Source organism: Excalfactoria chinensis, unplaced genomic scaffold (genome assembly GCF_039878825.1).
Source record: "Excalfactoria chinensis isolate bCotChi1 unplaced genomic scaffold, bCotChi1.hap2 Scaffold_1024, whole genome shotgun sequence".
Classification (NCBI taxonomy): Eukaryota; Metazoa; Chordata; class Aves; order Galliformes; family Phasianidae; genus Excalfactoria; species Excalfactoria chinensis.
Window position 1 is genome coordinate 16,332 of NW_027315589.1, and position 15,616 is coordinate 31,947.

Here is a 15,616-nt window from a genome sequence, read left to right on the forward strand (position 1 = left end):
ATATGGGGACAATGGGGGATATGGGGACAGTGGGGGATATGGGGACAATGGGGGATATGGGGAAAATGGGGGGATATGGGGACAATGGGGGGATATGGGGACAATGGGGGATATGGGGACAATGGGGGACGTGGGGACAGTGGGGGGGTGTGGGGACAATGGGGTGATATGGTGACAATGGGGGGATATGGGGACAATGGGGGATATGGGGACAGTGGGGGATATGGGGACAGTGGGGGATATGGGGACAATGGGGGATATGGGGACAATGGGGGATGTGGGGACAATGGGGGATATGGGGACAGTGGGGGATATGGGGATAGTGGGGGGATGTGGGGACAATGGGGGGATATGGGGACAATGGGTGGGTGTGGGGACAATGGGTGGGTGTGGGGACAATGGGGGATATGGGGACAATGGGGGATGTGGGGACAATGGGGGGATATGGGGACAATGGGGGGATATGGGGACAATGGGGGGATGTGGGGACAATGGGTGGGTGTGGGGACAATGGGTGGGTGTGGGGACAATGGGGGGTGTGGGGATGGGGGGGATATGGGGACAATGGGGGATGTGGGGACAATGGGGAGATATGGGGACAATGGGGGGATATGGGGACAATGGGGGATATGGGGACAATGGGGGATATGGGGACAATGGGGGGATATGGGGACAATGGGGGATATGGGGACAATGGGGGATATGGGGACAGTGGGGGGATATGGGGACAGTGGGGGATATGGGGACAATGGGGGGATGTGGGGACAATGGGGGGATATGGGGACAATGGGGGATATGGGGACAATGGGGGATATGGGGACAATGGGGGGATATGGGGACAGTGGGAGATATGGGGATAATGGGGGGACATGGGGACAGTGGGGGATATGGGGACAATGGGGGATATGGGGACAATGGGGGATATGGGGACAATGGGGGATATGGGGACAATGGGGGGATGTGGGGACAATGGGGGGATATGGGGACAATGGGGAGATATGGGGACAAAGGGGGATATGGGGACAATGGGGGATATGGGGATAATGGGGGGATATGGGGACAGTGGGGGATATGGGGACAATGGGGGATATGGGGACAAAGGGGGATATGGGGACAATGGGGGGATATGGGGACAATGGGGGGATATGGGGACAATGGGTGGGTGTGGGGACAATGGGTGGGTGTGGGGACAATGGGGGGTGTGGGGACAGTGGGGGGATATGGGGACAATGGGGGATATGGGGACAGTGGGGGGATATGGGGACAATGGGGGATATGGGGACAGTGGGGGATATGGGGACAATGGGGGGATATGGGGACAATGGGGGGATGTGGGGACAATGGGGGATGTGGGGACAATGGGGGATGTGGGGACAGTGGGGGATATGGGGACAATGGGGGATATGGGGACAATGGGGGATGTGGGGACAATGGGGGGATATGGGAACATCATGGGTACATGGGGACAGCAGGGAGATATGGGGATGGGGGCAGATATGGGGACAGCGGGGGGATGTCATTTCATGTCATGCCACATCACACCATGTCACACCATGTCCGTGTCACGCCACGTCATGCCACATCATGCCATGTCACGTCACACCACATCACATCATGTCACTCTATGTCACACCATGTCATGCCAGGTCATGCCACGTCACGCCACATCATGCCACATCACACCACGTCACGCCACCTCACGCCATGTCACACCATGTCATGCAATGTCACGCCTCATCATGCCACGTCACGCCACATCATGCCATGTCACGCCACATCACGCCATGTCATGCCACATCATGCTACATTACACTACATCATGCCACGTCACGCGATGTTATGTCATGTCACGCCATGTCACGCCACATCATGCCATGTCACGCCATGTCCCGCCACATCATTCCACGTCACGCCACGTCATGCCATGTCACACCATGTCACACCACGTCTCTCCACATCATGCCACGTCACGCCACATCATACCATGTCACGCCACATCATGCCATGTCATGCCATGTCACACCACATCACTTCACGCCATGTCATGCCATGTCACACCACATCACGCCACATCATGCCACATCATGCCATGTCACGTGATGTCATGCCATGTCACTCCACATCATGCCATGTCACACCATGTCACACCACATCACACTGCATCACCCCACATCATGCTACATCATGCCACATCATGCGATGTTATGCCATGTCATGCTATGTCACACTACATCATGCCATGTCACTCCACGTCATGCCACATCATTCCACGTCACACCACATCACACCACGTCACGCCACGTCATGCCACATCATGCCATATCACGCCATGTCACACCACGTCTCACCACATCACGCCATGTCACGCCATGTTACGCCACATCACTTCACGTCACACCACATCACACGTCATGCCATGTCACTCCACGTCACGCCATGTCACACCACATCATGCCACATCACGCCATGTCACACCATATCACACCACGACACACCATATCACTCCACGTCACTCCACTTCATTCCACGTCACTCCATGTCACGCCACATCACGCCATGTCATGCCACGTCACACCACGTCACGCCATGTCGCACCACGTCACTCCACATCATGCCACATCACGCCACATCACGCCATGTCACGCCACATCATGCCATATCACACCATATCACACCACGTCACACCACATCACTCCACATCACGCCACATCACTCCACGTCACTCCATGTCATTCCACGTCAGGCCATGTCACACCACATCATGCCACATCACGCCATATCACGCCATTTCACACCACGTCACACCACATCACTCCACGTCATGCCATGTTACACTATGTCACGCCATGTCACGCCACATCACACCACATCATGCCACGTCACGCCACTCACGTCACGTGATGCCATGTCACTCCATGTCATGCCATATCACACCACGTCACACCATATCACTCCACGTCACTCCACTTCATTCCACGTCACGCCACGTCACGCCACATCACGCCACACCACGCCATGTCATGCCACATCACACCACGTCACGCCATGTCATGCCACGTCACGCCACGTCACTCCACGTCACGCCACATCATGCCATATCACACCACGTCACACCACATCACTCCACGTCACGCCACGTCACACCACATCATGCCACATCACGCCATATCACACCACGTCACACCACATCACTCCATGTCACGCCACGTCACTTCACGTCACGCCACATCACGCCATGTCACACCACATCACGCCACATCACGCCACGTCACGCCACATCACACCACATCATGACATGTCACGCCACATCACATCGCATCATGCCACGTCACGCCACGTCACGCCACGTCATGCCATGTCACTCCACGTCATGCCATGTCACGCCATGTCACACCACATCACACCACGTCACGCCATGTCACACCACATCATGCCACATCACGCCATATCACGCCATGTCACTCCATATCACTCCACATCATGCCACGTCACGCCACGTCATGCCATGTCACACCACATCACACCATGTCACGCCACATCACACCATATCACACCATGTCACACCACATCACACCATGTCACGCCACATCATGCCATATCACGCCATGTCACACCACATCACACCATGTCACGCCACATCATGCCATATCACGCCACGTCACACCATTTCACACCACATCACGCCATGTCACACCACATCACACCGCATCATGTCACGACATGTCACGCTTCGTCATGCCATGTCACTCCATGTCATGCCACATCACACCACGTCACGCCACGTCACTCCACGTCACGCCATGTCATGCCACACCACGCCACATCATGTCACATCACGCCATGTCACACCACATCACTCTACGTCATGCCATGTCACGCCATGTCACACCATGTCACGCCATGTCACGCCACATGACGCCATATCACACCCCATCATGCCACATCACACCACGTCGCTCCACGTCATGCCATGTCATGCCACGTCACACCACATCACACCATGTCATGCCATGTCACGCCACATCACGCCATGTCACACCATTTCACACCACATCACGCCATATCACGCCATATCACACCACATCACACCGCATCATGTCACGACATGTCACGCTTCGTCATGCCATGTCACTCCATGTCATGCCACATCACACCACGTCACGCCACGTCACTCCACGTCACGCCACATCATGCCACATCATGTCACATCACGCCATATCACGCCATGTCACACCACATCACTCCAAGTCATGCCACGTCACGCCATATCACACCATGTCACGCCACATCACACCACATCACGCCATGTCACACCACATCACACCCCATCATGCCACATAACACCACGTCGCTCCACGTCATGCCATGTCACGCCACGTCACACCACATCACACCATGTCATGCCATGTCACGCCATGTCACACCATTTCACACCACATCACGCCATATCACGCCACGTCACTCCACATCACACCACATCACGCCACATCATGCCACGTCATGCCATGTCACGCCACATCACGCCATGTCATGCCACATCACTTCACGTCACGCCACGTCACGCCACGTCACGCCACATCATGACATGTCACGCCACATCACATCGCATCATGCCACGTCACGCCACGTCATGCCATGTCACTCCATGTCATGCCATGTCACGCCATGTCAAACCACATCACACCACGTCACGCCATGTCACACCACATCATGCCACATCACGCCATATCACGCCATGTCACTCCATATCACACCACATCACACCACATCACGCCATGTCACAACACATCATGCCATGTCATGCCACGTCACGCCATGTCACACCACATCACGCCACGTCATGCCATGTCACGACACGTCATGCCATGTCACTCCACGTCACGCCATGTCACACCACATCATGCCACATCACACCACATCACTCCATGTCACGCCACATCACACCATGTCACGTCACATCATACCGCATCATACCACATCACACCACGTCACGCCACGTCACTCCACGTCACGCCATGTCACGCCACATCATGCCACATCATGCCACATCACCCCACATCACACCACATCACGCCATGTCACACCATATCACACCACATCACGCCACGTCACGCCACATCACGCGTTGTCCCACGTGTCCGTCAGGCACGCAGTGGTCGGGCTCGATGGGCCGCGCAGGCGCCATCCAGGCTGCGGTGTCACTGGAGCTGAGCAGCGACGTGGTGACCAGCGTGGACGTGGCCATCGAGGGGCTGAACGGGCAGCTGCCCAACATGGACCTGCTCAACCTCTTCCACGCGTGTTGCCAGAAGGCCGGGCTGCTCTGCACCATACAGGGCAAGGTGCGCCGCAACACGCGTGTGCTTAGCGTGTGCGAGTGAGGGGGAGGCGCTAAAGGGTGTGTTATGGGTGTGTTGGTATGGGTGTGTGTCATGTGTGTGTCATGGGTCTCTCATGTGTGTCATGGGTCTGTGTCATGGGTCTGTCATGGGTTTGTCGCGTGTGCGTCATGGGTCTGTCATGTGTGTCATGGGTATGTGTCGTGTGTGTCATGGGTGTGTGTCGTGTGTGTCATGGGTCTGTCATGTGTGTCATGGGTATGTCATGTGTGTCATGGGTTTGTCACATGTGCATCATGGGTCTGTCATGGGTGTCATGGGTTTGTATCACGTTTGCATCATGCGTGTGTCATGGATGTGCATCACGTGTGTGTCATGTGTGTGTCATGGATGTGTGTGCATCATGGGCCCGTCATGTGTGTGTCATGAGTGTCGTGTGTGTGTCACGTGTGTGTCATATGTGCATCATGGGTTTGTCATGTGTGTGTCATGTGTGTGTGTCATGGGTGTGTCATGGGTCTGACGTGTGTGTCACATGTGTGTCACGTGTGTGTCATGGGTCTGTCATGTGTGCGTTATGGACCTGCTCAGCCTCTTCCACGCGTGTTGCCAGAAGGCCGGGCTGCTCTGCACCATACAGGGCAAGGTGCGCCGCAACACGCGTGTGCTTAGCGTGTGCCAGTGGGGGGGAGGTGCTAAAGGGTGTGTTTTTATGGGTGTGTGTCATGTGTGTGTCATGGGTGCATCATGGGTCTGTCATGGGTGTGTCACATGTGTGTTATGGGTCTGTCATGTGTGTCATGGTTCTGTCACGTGTGTCATGGGTCTGTCATGTATTGTGGGTGTGTGTCACGTGTGTGTCATGGGTCTGCCATGTAAGTGTGTGTGTTGTGTGTGTGTCATGGGTGTGTCATGAGTGTGTCATTTGTCATGTGTGTGTCATGTGTGTGTCATGTGTGTGTCATGTGTGTGTCATGGGTCCGTGTGTCGTGTGTGTGTGTCATGGATCTGTCTTGTGTGCGTGTGTCATGGGTCTGTCATGGGTCTGTCATGTGTGTGTCATGTGTGTCGTGGGTCTGTCATGGATGTGAGTGTGTCATGTATGCATCATGGGTCTGTTATGTGTGTGCATGTGTCATGGGTCTCTCATGGTTCTGTCATGGATGTGAGTGTGTCGTGTGTGTGTCATGGGTCTGTCATGGGTGTGTCATGTGTGTCATGGGTCTGTCATGTGTCGTGGGTGTGTGTCACGTGTACGTCATGGGTCTGCCATGTGTGTCATGGGTGTGTGTAGTGTGTGTCATGGGTCTGTCATGGGTGTGTGTCATGTACGTCAGGGGTGTGTCATGGATGTGCGTGTGTCATGTGTGTGTCATGGGTCTGTCATGTGTGTGGCACGTGTGTGTCATGGGTCTGTCATGGGTGTCATGGGTGTGTGTTGTGTGTGTCATGGGTCTGTCATGTGTTGTGGGTCTGTCATGGATGTGCGTGTATCATGGGTCTGTCATGGGTCTGTCATGGGTGTTGTGGATGAGTGCCACATGTGTGTCATGTGTGTGTCATGTGTGTGTCGTGTGTGTCATGGGTGTGTCATGGGTCTGTCATGGGTGTGTGTCATGGGTGTGTCATGGGTCTGTCATGTGTGCGTTATGGACCTGCTCAGCCTCTTCCATGCGTGTTGCCAGAAGGCCGGGCTGCTCTGCACCATACAGGGCAAGGTGCGCCGCAACACGCGTGTGCTTAGCGTGTGCGAGTGGGGGGGAGGCTTTACCCAGTGACACATGTGTGTCATTGGTCTGTCATGAGTGCGTCATGGGTGTGTGTCACGTGTGCATCATGGGTATGTCATGTGTGTGTCACGGGTCTGTCATGTGTGTCGTGTGTGTCACGGGTCTGTCATGGGTGTGAGTGTGTCATGTGTGCGTCATGGGTCTGTCATGTGTGTCGTGGGTCTGTCATGGATGTGAGTGTGTCATGTATGTGTCATGGGTCTGTTATGTGTGTGCGTGTGTCATGGGTCTCTCATGGGTCTGTCATGGATGTGAGTGTGTCATGTGTGTGTCATGGGTCTGTGTCATGTAGGTCATGGGTCTGTCGTGTGTGTTTCATGTGCATCATGGGTCTGTCATGGGTGTGTGTCACGTGTGCGTCATGGGTCTGTTGTGTGCATAGTGTGTGTATCACGTGTGCATCATGGGTCTGTCACATGTGTGTCACATGTGTGCCATGGGTCTGTCATGAGTGTGTCATGGGTCTGTCATGAGTGTGTCATGGGTCTGTCATGGATGTGTGTGTGTCACATGTGTGTCATGGGTCTGTCATGGGTGTCATGGGTTTGTCATGGGTCTGTCATGGATGTGCGTGTGTCATGTGTGTGTCATGGGTCTGTCATGTGTTTGTCATGTGCTTGTCATGTTTGTCATGTGTTTGTCATGTGTCTGTCATGGATGTGTGTGTGTCACGTGTGTGTCACGGGTCTGTCGTGGGTGTTTGTCATGTGTGTGTCATGTGTGTCATGGGTCTGTCATGTGTGTGTATCATGTAGGTCATGGTTCTGCCATGTGTGTGTCACGTGTGCATCATGGGTCTGCCATGTGTGTCATGGGTGTGTGTCATGTGTGCATCAGGGGACTATTGTGTGTGTCACATGTGTGTCATGGGTGTGTCATGTGTTTGTCATGTGTGTCATGGGTGTGTGTCATGTGTGTGTCACAGGTCTATCATGTGTGTTGTGGGTGTGTGTCACGTGTGCATCATATGTGTGCAATGGATGTTTGTGCGTCATGGGTATGTCTCGTGTGTGTCATGGGTATGTCACGTGTGTCATGAGTGTGTATCGTGTGCGTCATGGGTTTGTCATGTGTCTGTCATGGGTCTGTCATGGATGTGTGTGCATCATGGGTATGTCACGTGTGTGTCATGTGAGTGTTGTGTGTGTCACATGTGCGTCATGTGTGCATCATGTGTATGCCATGTGTGTGTCACGGGTATGTCATGCGTGTGTGTCATGTGTGTGTCATGCGTGTGTGTCACGTGTGTGTCATGGGTCTGACACGGTGTGTCATGGGTATGTCATGTGTGTCATTGGTGTGTGTCATGTGTGTGTCATGGGTCCTTCACGTGTGTGTCATGGGTGTATTGTGTCTAAGATGGCTGTGTCATGTGTGTGCTGAGGGTATGTCATGTATGTGTCATGTATGTGTCATGTATGTGTCGTGTTATGGGTCTGACATGGGTATGTCATGGGTGGGTCGTGTGTGTCATGTGTGTGTCATGCGTGTGTCATGTGTGTGTCACGAGTCTAAGCTGGCTGTGTCGTGGGTGTGTCATGGATCCATCATGTGTGTGTCATGGATGTGCCATGGGCCCACCAGTCACATGTCTGTTCCATGTAAGTCACAGCTCACGGCTGTGTCATGATTGTGTCATGTGTGTGTCATGGCTTTGTCATGTGTTTGTCCCATGTCTGTTTCCCGTGGTTCTGTGACCTTCCAGGACCTTTCCAACCCAACAATCCTACACCTTTATGGTCCTCCAGGACCCTTCCAACCCTCCCCAAGTCTCTTTGACCTTTCAGGACCTTCCCAACCCAACCCAACCATTCCATGGTTCTACAACCTTCCAGGACCCTCCCAACCCACTCCACGTCTCTATGACCTTCCAGGACCTTTCCAACCCAACCCAACCATTCCATTGGCTCTACAACCTTCCAGGACTCTTCCAACCCTCCCCAAGTCTCTTTGACCTTCCAGGACCTTTCCAACCCACTCCACGTCTCTATGACCTTCCAGGACCTTCCCAACCCAACCATTCTATGGCTCTACAACCTTCCAGGACCCTCCCAACCCATGTCACGTCTCTTTGACCTTCCAGGACCTTTCCAACCCAACCCAACCATTCTATGGCTCTACAACCTTCCAGGACCCTCCCAACCCACTCCGCGTCTCTTTGACCTTCCAGGACCTTTCCAACCCAACCCAACCATTCCATGGTTCTACAACCTTCCAGGACCCTCCCAACCCACTCCACATCTCTTTGACCTTCCAGGACCCTTCCAACCCAAGAATCCTACACCTTTATGGTCCTCCAGGACCCTTCCAACCCTCCCCAAGTCTCTTTGACCTTTCAGGACCTTTCCAACCCAACCCAACCCAACCCAACCATTCCATTGGCTCTACAACCTTCCAGGACCCTCCCAACCCACGTCACATCTCTTTGACCTTCCAGGACCTTTCCAACCCAACCATTCCATGGTTCTACAACCTTCCAGGACCCTCCCAACCCATTCCATGTCTCTGTGCTCTTTCATGACCCTTCCAACCCATCCATCCCAGCACGCTTTGCCCTTCCAGGACCCTCCCATCTCCTTCCATGTCTCAACGTCCTTTCAAGACCCATACAACTCAGGCATCTCATGTCCCTGTGACCTTCCAGGACCCATCCAACCCATTCCATGTCTATGTGTCCTTTCAAGACCCATTCAACCCAGGCATCTCATGTCCCTGTGACCTTCCAGGACCCTCCCAACCCATTCCATGTCTCTGTGCTCTTTCATGACCCTTCCAACCCATCCATCCCAGCACGCTTTGCCCTTCCAGGACCCTCCCATCTCCTTCCATGTCTCAACGTCCTTTCAAGACCCATACAACTCAGGCATCTCATGTCCCTGTGACCTTCCAGGACCCATCCAACCCATTCCATGTCTATGTGTCCTTTCAAGACCCATTCAACCCAGGCATCTCATGTCCCTGTGACCTTCCAGGACCCTTCCAACCCATTCCATGTCTCTATGTCCATTCCTGACCCTTCCAATCCATCCATCCCAGCACACTTTGCCCTTCCAGGACCCTCCCAACCCCCTTCCCTCCCTCCGTGGGTCTCTTAAAGGGCCCGCGGCCCCTTCACTCCATGTGTCTCTTAAAGGGCCCGCAGCCCCTTCACTCCGTGGGTCTCTTAAAGGGCCCGCGGCCCCTTCACTCCATGGGTCTCTTAAAGGGCCCGCGGCCCCTTCACTCCGTGGGTCTCTTAAAGGGCCCGCAGCCCCTTCACTCCATGGGTCTCTTAAAGGGCCCGCAGCCCCTTCACTCCGTGGGTCTCTTAAAGGGCCCGCAGCCCCTTCACTCCATGGGTCTCTTAAAGGGCCCGGATCCCCTTCACTCCATGGGTCTCTTAAAGGGCCCGCAGCCCCTTCACTCCATGGGTCTCTTAAAGGGCCCGCAGCCCCTTCACTCCATGTGTCTCTTAAAGGGCCCGCAGCCCCTTCACTCCGTGGGTCTCTTAAAGGGCCCGCAGCCCCTTCACTCCGTGGGTCTCTTAAAGGGCCCGCAGCCCCTTCACTCCATGGGTCTCTTAAAGGGCCCGCAGCCCCTTCACTCCATGTGTCTCTTAAAGGGCCCGCAGCCCCTTCACTCCGTGGGTCTCTTAAAGGGCCCGCAGCCCCTTCACTCCGTGGGTCTCTTAAAGGGCCCGCAGCCCCTTCACTCCGTGGGTCTCTTAAAGGGCCCGCAGCCCCTTCACTCCGTGGGTCTCTTAAAGGGCCCGCAGCCCCTTCACTCCGTGGGTCTCTTAAAGGGCCCGCAGCCCCTTCACTCCGTGGGTCTCTTAAAGGGCCCGCAGCCCCTTCACTCCGTGGGTCTCTTAAAGGGCCCGCAGCCCCTTCACTCCGTGGGTCTCTTAAAGGGCCCGCAGCCCCTTCACTCCATGGGTCTCTTAAAGGGCCCGCAGCCCTCATTGCAGCCCGGTTCCCCCCCCAGCTGCCCGCGGTGACTCGGTGTCGGCGCTGCAGACGCTGCTGCTGATGGTGCTGCACGGAGCGGCGGGTCGAGCCGCCGGTGACCACGCGTTGTTCCTCCGGTACCGGATCGAGGCCGTGACCGTGAGAGGGATCAACAGCTTCCGGCAGCAGAAACACGATCTGCGCAGCGTGGGGAGGTGGGGGGGGTTATAAGGAGGGGGGGGGGTTGGAGGGAGGGGGGGGGGGGTTTGAGGGAGGGGGGGGGGGCTTGGGGGGGGAGGTGGGGGGGAGGGGAGGGGGGTTGGGGGGGAGGGGGGTTAGTGGGGGCGGAGGGGGGTTGAGGGGGAGGGGGGGGTGGGGGATTGGGGGTTGGGGGGGGGGTTATAAGGGGGGGAAGGGGGGGGGTTGGGGGAGATGGGGGGGAGGGTTGTGGGGGGGAGGGGGGGAGTGGGGGATGGGGTGGGATGGGGGGGGGGGGAGGGGGGAGAGGAGGGGGGTGGGGGGGGAGAAAGGGGGTGGGGGGCAGATGGGGGGGGGTTTGAGAGGGAGGGGGTGTGGGGGGGGAGGGGGGGGAGTGGGGGTGGGGTGGGATGGGGGGGTTGTGGGAGATGAGGGGGGTTGGGGGGGGAGTGGGGAGTGGGGGGAGGGAGTTAGTGGGGGGGAGGAGGGGGGTGGAGGGGAGTTAAGCGGGGGAGATGGGGGGGGTTGGGGGGGGAGAAGTGGGGGGTGGGGAGATGGGGGAGATGAGGGGGGTTGGGAGGGGGAGTTGGGGGGGGGGTGGGGGGTTAGAAGGGGGTGGGGGGGAGTTAAGCGGGGGAGATGGGGGGTTGGGGGGGGGAGTGTGGGGGGGTGGAGTTGGGGGTGGGGAGGTGGGGGGAGTTGGGGGGGAGAAGTGGGATGGGGGGGGGTTGGGGGAGATGAGGGGGGTGGGGGGGTTGGGGGGGGTAGGGTGGGGGGGTTGGGGGAGATGGGGGGGGGTTGTGGGAGGGAGGGGGTGGAGGGGGGAGATGTGGGGGTGGGGTGGGATGGGGGGGTGAGGGGTTTGGGGGGTTGGGGGGGCTGGGGGGGTTGGGGGGGGGAGTTGTGGGGGGAGGGGAGGGGGGGGGAGATGGGGGGGGTTGGGGGGGGAGGGGGTGGAGGGGGGAGGGGAGTTGAGGGAGGGAGGGGGGGGAGTTGGGGGGGGAGAAGTGGGATGGGGGGGATTGGGGGAGATGAGGGGGGTTGGAGGGGGAGTGGGGGGGGGTGAGGGGGTTTGGGGGGGTGGGGGGGGGCTGGGGGTGTTGGGGGGGGGAGTTGTGGGGGGAGGGGGAGGGGGGGGAGATGGGGGGGGTTGGGGGGGGGTGGGGGGGGGTGGAGTTGAGGGTGGGGAGGGGTGGGGGGAGTTGGGGGGGGAGGGGGTGGAGAGGGGAGTTGAGGGAGGGAGGGGGGGGAGTTGGGCGGGGAGAAGTGGGATGGGGGGGGTTGGGGGAGATGAGGGGGGTTGGGGGTTGGGGGGGGGAAAATGGGGGGGTGTGAGGGGGAGGGGGTGGAGTGGGGAGGGGGGGGAGTTGGGGGGGAGAAGTGGGATGGGGGGGTTTGGGGGAGATGAGGGGGGTTGGGGGGGGACTGGGGGGGGTGAGGGGGTGGGGGTTTGGGGGGTGGGGGGGGCTGGGGGTGTTGGGGGAGATGAGGGGGGTTGGGGGTTGGGGGGGGGTAGGGGGGGAGAAGGGGGGTGGGGGGGGATGGGGGGGGTTGTGGGGGGGAGGGGGTGGAGGGGGGGGGTGTTGGGGTGGAGTGGGATGGGGGGGGGTTGGGGGGGGGAGTTGTGGGGGGGGGGGAGATGGGGGGGAGGGGGGGAGATGGGGGGTTGGGGGGGGAGTGTGGGGGTGGAGTTGGGGTGGGGAGGTGGGGGAGTTGGGGGGGGAAAGTGGGATGGGGGGGGTTGGGGGAGATGAGGGGGGTTGGGGGGGTTGTGGGGGGAGTGGGGGGGTAGAAGGGGGGTGGGGGGGGAGTTAAGTGGGGGAGATGGGGGGAGATGGGGGTTGGGGGGGGTGTTGGGGGGGAGAAGGGGGGTGGGGGGGAGATGGGGGGGGGTGTGGGGGGGGGGGGGGGGGGGGGGGGGAGGGGTGGAGGGGTCTGTATGGGTCTGTATGTCCCCCTATGGGTCTGTATGTCCCGCTATGGGGCTGTATGTCCCCCTATGGGTCTGTATGTCCCTCTATGGGTCTGTATGTCCCCCTATGGGTCTGTATGTCCCCCTATGGGGCTGTATGTCCCGCTATGGGGCTGTATGTCCCGCTATGGGGCTATATGTTCCCCTATGGGGCTGTATGTCCCGCTATGGGGCTGTATGTCCCGCTATGGGGCTATATGTTCCCCTATGGGGCTGTATGTCCCGCTATGGGGTTTTAGGTCCCCCTATGGGTCTGTATGTCCCCCTATGGGGCTGTATGTCCTGCTATGGGTCTGTATGTCCCCCTATGGGTCTGTATGTCCCCCTATGGGGCCATGTGTCCCTCTATGGGCTGTAGGTCCCCCTATGGGGTTTTGGGTCTCACTATGGGGCTGTATGTCTCCCTATGGGTCTGTATGTCCCTCTATGGGTCTGTATGTCCCCCTATGGGGCTGTATGTCCCTCTATGGGCTGTATGTCCCACTATGGGTCTGTATGTCCCCCTATGGGGTTTTAGGTCCCCCTATGGTGCTCTATGTCCCGCTATGGGGCTGTAGGTCCCCCTATGGGGTTTTAGGTCCCGCTATGGGTCTGTATGTCCCCCTATGGTGCTCTATGTCCCGCTATGGGGCTGTAGGTCCTGCTATGGGGCTGTATGTACTGCTACAGGGTTTTAGGTCCTGCTATGGGTCTGTATGTCCCCTCTATGGGGCCATGTGTCCCACAATGGGGCCGAGTGTCCTTCTATGGGGCTGTATGTCCCGCTAACGCTATGGGGCTGTAGGTCCCCCTATGGGGTTTTAGGTCCCACTATGGGGTCGTATGTCCCCCTATGGGTCTGTATGTCCCTCTATGGGTCTGTATGTCCCCCTATGGGTCTGTATGTCCCCCTATGGGGTCTGTATGTCCCTCTATGGGTCTGTATGTCCCCCTATGGGTCTGTATGTCCCTCTATGGGTCTGTATGTCCCCCTATGGGTCTGTATGTCCCCCTATGGGGCTGTATGTCCCGCTATGGGGCTGTATGTCCCGCTATGGGGCTATATGTTCCCCTATGGGGCTGTATGTCCCGCTATGGGGTTTTAGGTCCCACTATGGGGTTGCATGTCCCCCTATGGGTCTGTATGTCCCTCTATGGGGCTGTATGTCCCACTATGGGTCTGTATGTCCCCCTATGGGGCTGTAGGTCCCCCTATGGGGTTTTGGGTCTCACTATGGGTCTGTATGTCCCCCTATGTGTCTGTATGTCCCCCTATGGGTCTGTATGTCCCTCTATGGGGCTGTATGTCCCGCTATGGGCTGTATGTCCCGCTATGGGGTTTTAGGTCCTGCTATGGGGCTGTATGTCCCCCTATGGGTCTGTATGTCCTGCTATGGGTCCGAGTGTCCTTCTATGTCCCCCTATGGGGCTGTATGTCCCGCTATGGGGCTGTATGTCCTGCTATGGGGCTGTATGTACTGCTACAGGGTTTTAGGTCCTGCTATGGGTCTGTATGTCCCCCTATGGTGCTCTATGTCCCGCTATGGGGCTGTAGGTCCCCCTATGGGGTTTTAGGTCCTGCTATGTGTCTGTATGTCCCCCTATGGGTCTGTATGTCCCCCTATGGGGCTGTATGTCCCCCTATGGGGTTTTAGGTCCCCCTATGGGGCTGTATGTCCTGCTATGGGGCTGAGTGTCCCCCTATGGGGCCGTGTGTCCCATTCAACCCTATGTACCCCCCAGGCTGCTGGAGGGTCTGTTCCGTAAGCTGAACAACCTGCTGGAGCGGCTGCACCAATCCTATTTCTTCTACCTGCTGCCATCCCTGTCCCGATTCGTCTCCATCGGACTCTACATGCCCCCATTCGCGCTGCTCATGGCCGTGCCAATGCTCAGGGTAGGGGGGGGATATGGGGGGAGATGGGGGGTAATGGGGGGTAATGGGGGGATATGGGGGGATATGGGGGGTATGGGGGGATATGGGGGGATATAGGGGGCATATAGGGGGATATGGGGGGATATAGGGGCGTTATGGGGAGATATGGGGGGGACATAGTGGAATAATGGGGACATATAGGGGGGTTATGGGGAGATATAGGGGGGGTTATGGGGATATAGGGGGGTATAGGGGGATAATGGGGACATATAGGGGGGATATGGGGGGATATGGGGGGAGATGGGGGGATATGGGGGGGTTATGGGGGGATATGGGGGGATATAGGGGGTATATAGGGGGATATGGGGGGATATAGGGGGGATATGGGGGGATAAGGGGGGGTAATGGAAGGGAGATGGGGGGTATATGGGGGGAGATGGGGGGATATGGGGGTGTGTGTGGGGGGGTATGGGAGATGGGGGTATATAGGGGGATATGAGGGGTATATGGCGGGATATGGGGGGTATGGGGGGATA

General features: G+C 57.6%; 1 protein-coding gene across 1 annotated transcript in view; it reads left to right on the plus strand.

The window, feature by feature from the left end:
• GPAA1 (glycosylphosphatidylinositol anchor attachment 1) overlaps positions 1-15,101 on the plus strand; it is a gene marked incomplete at its 3' end in the record, with an annotated part of 29,194 nt that extends 14,093 nt beyond the window's left edge. Inside the window, exons 4-6 of the mRNA XM_072360698.1 lie at positions 5,146-5,358; positions 11,093-11,270; positions 14,948-15,101. Coding sequence (XP_072216799.1) covers positions 5,146-5,358; positions 11,093-11,270; positions 14,948-15,101 — 545 coding nt within the window. The remainder of the gene's footprint in view (positions 1-5,145; positions 5,359-11,092; positions 11,271-14,947) is intronic.
• Between the last annotated feature and the right edge of the window lie 515 nt (positions 15,102-15,616).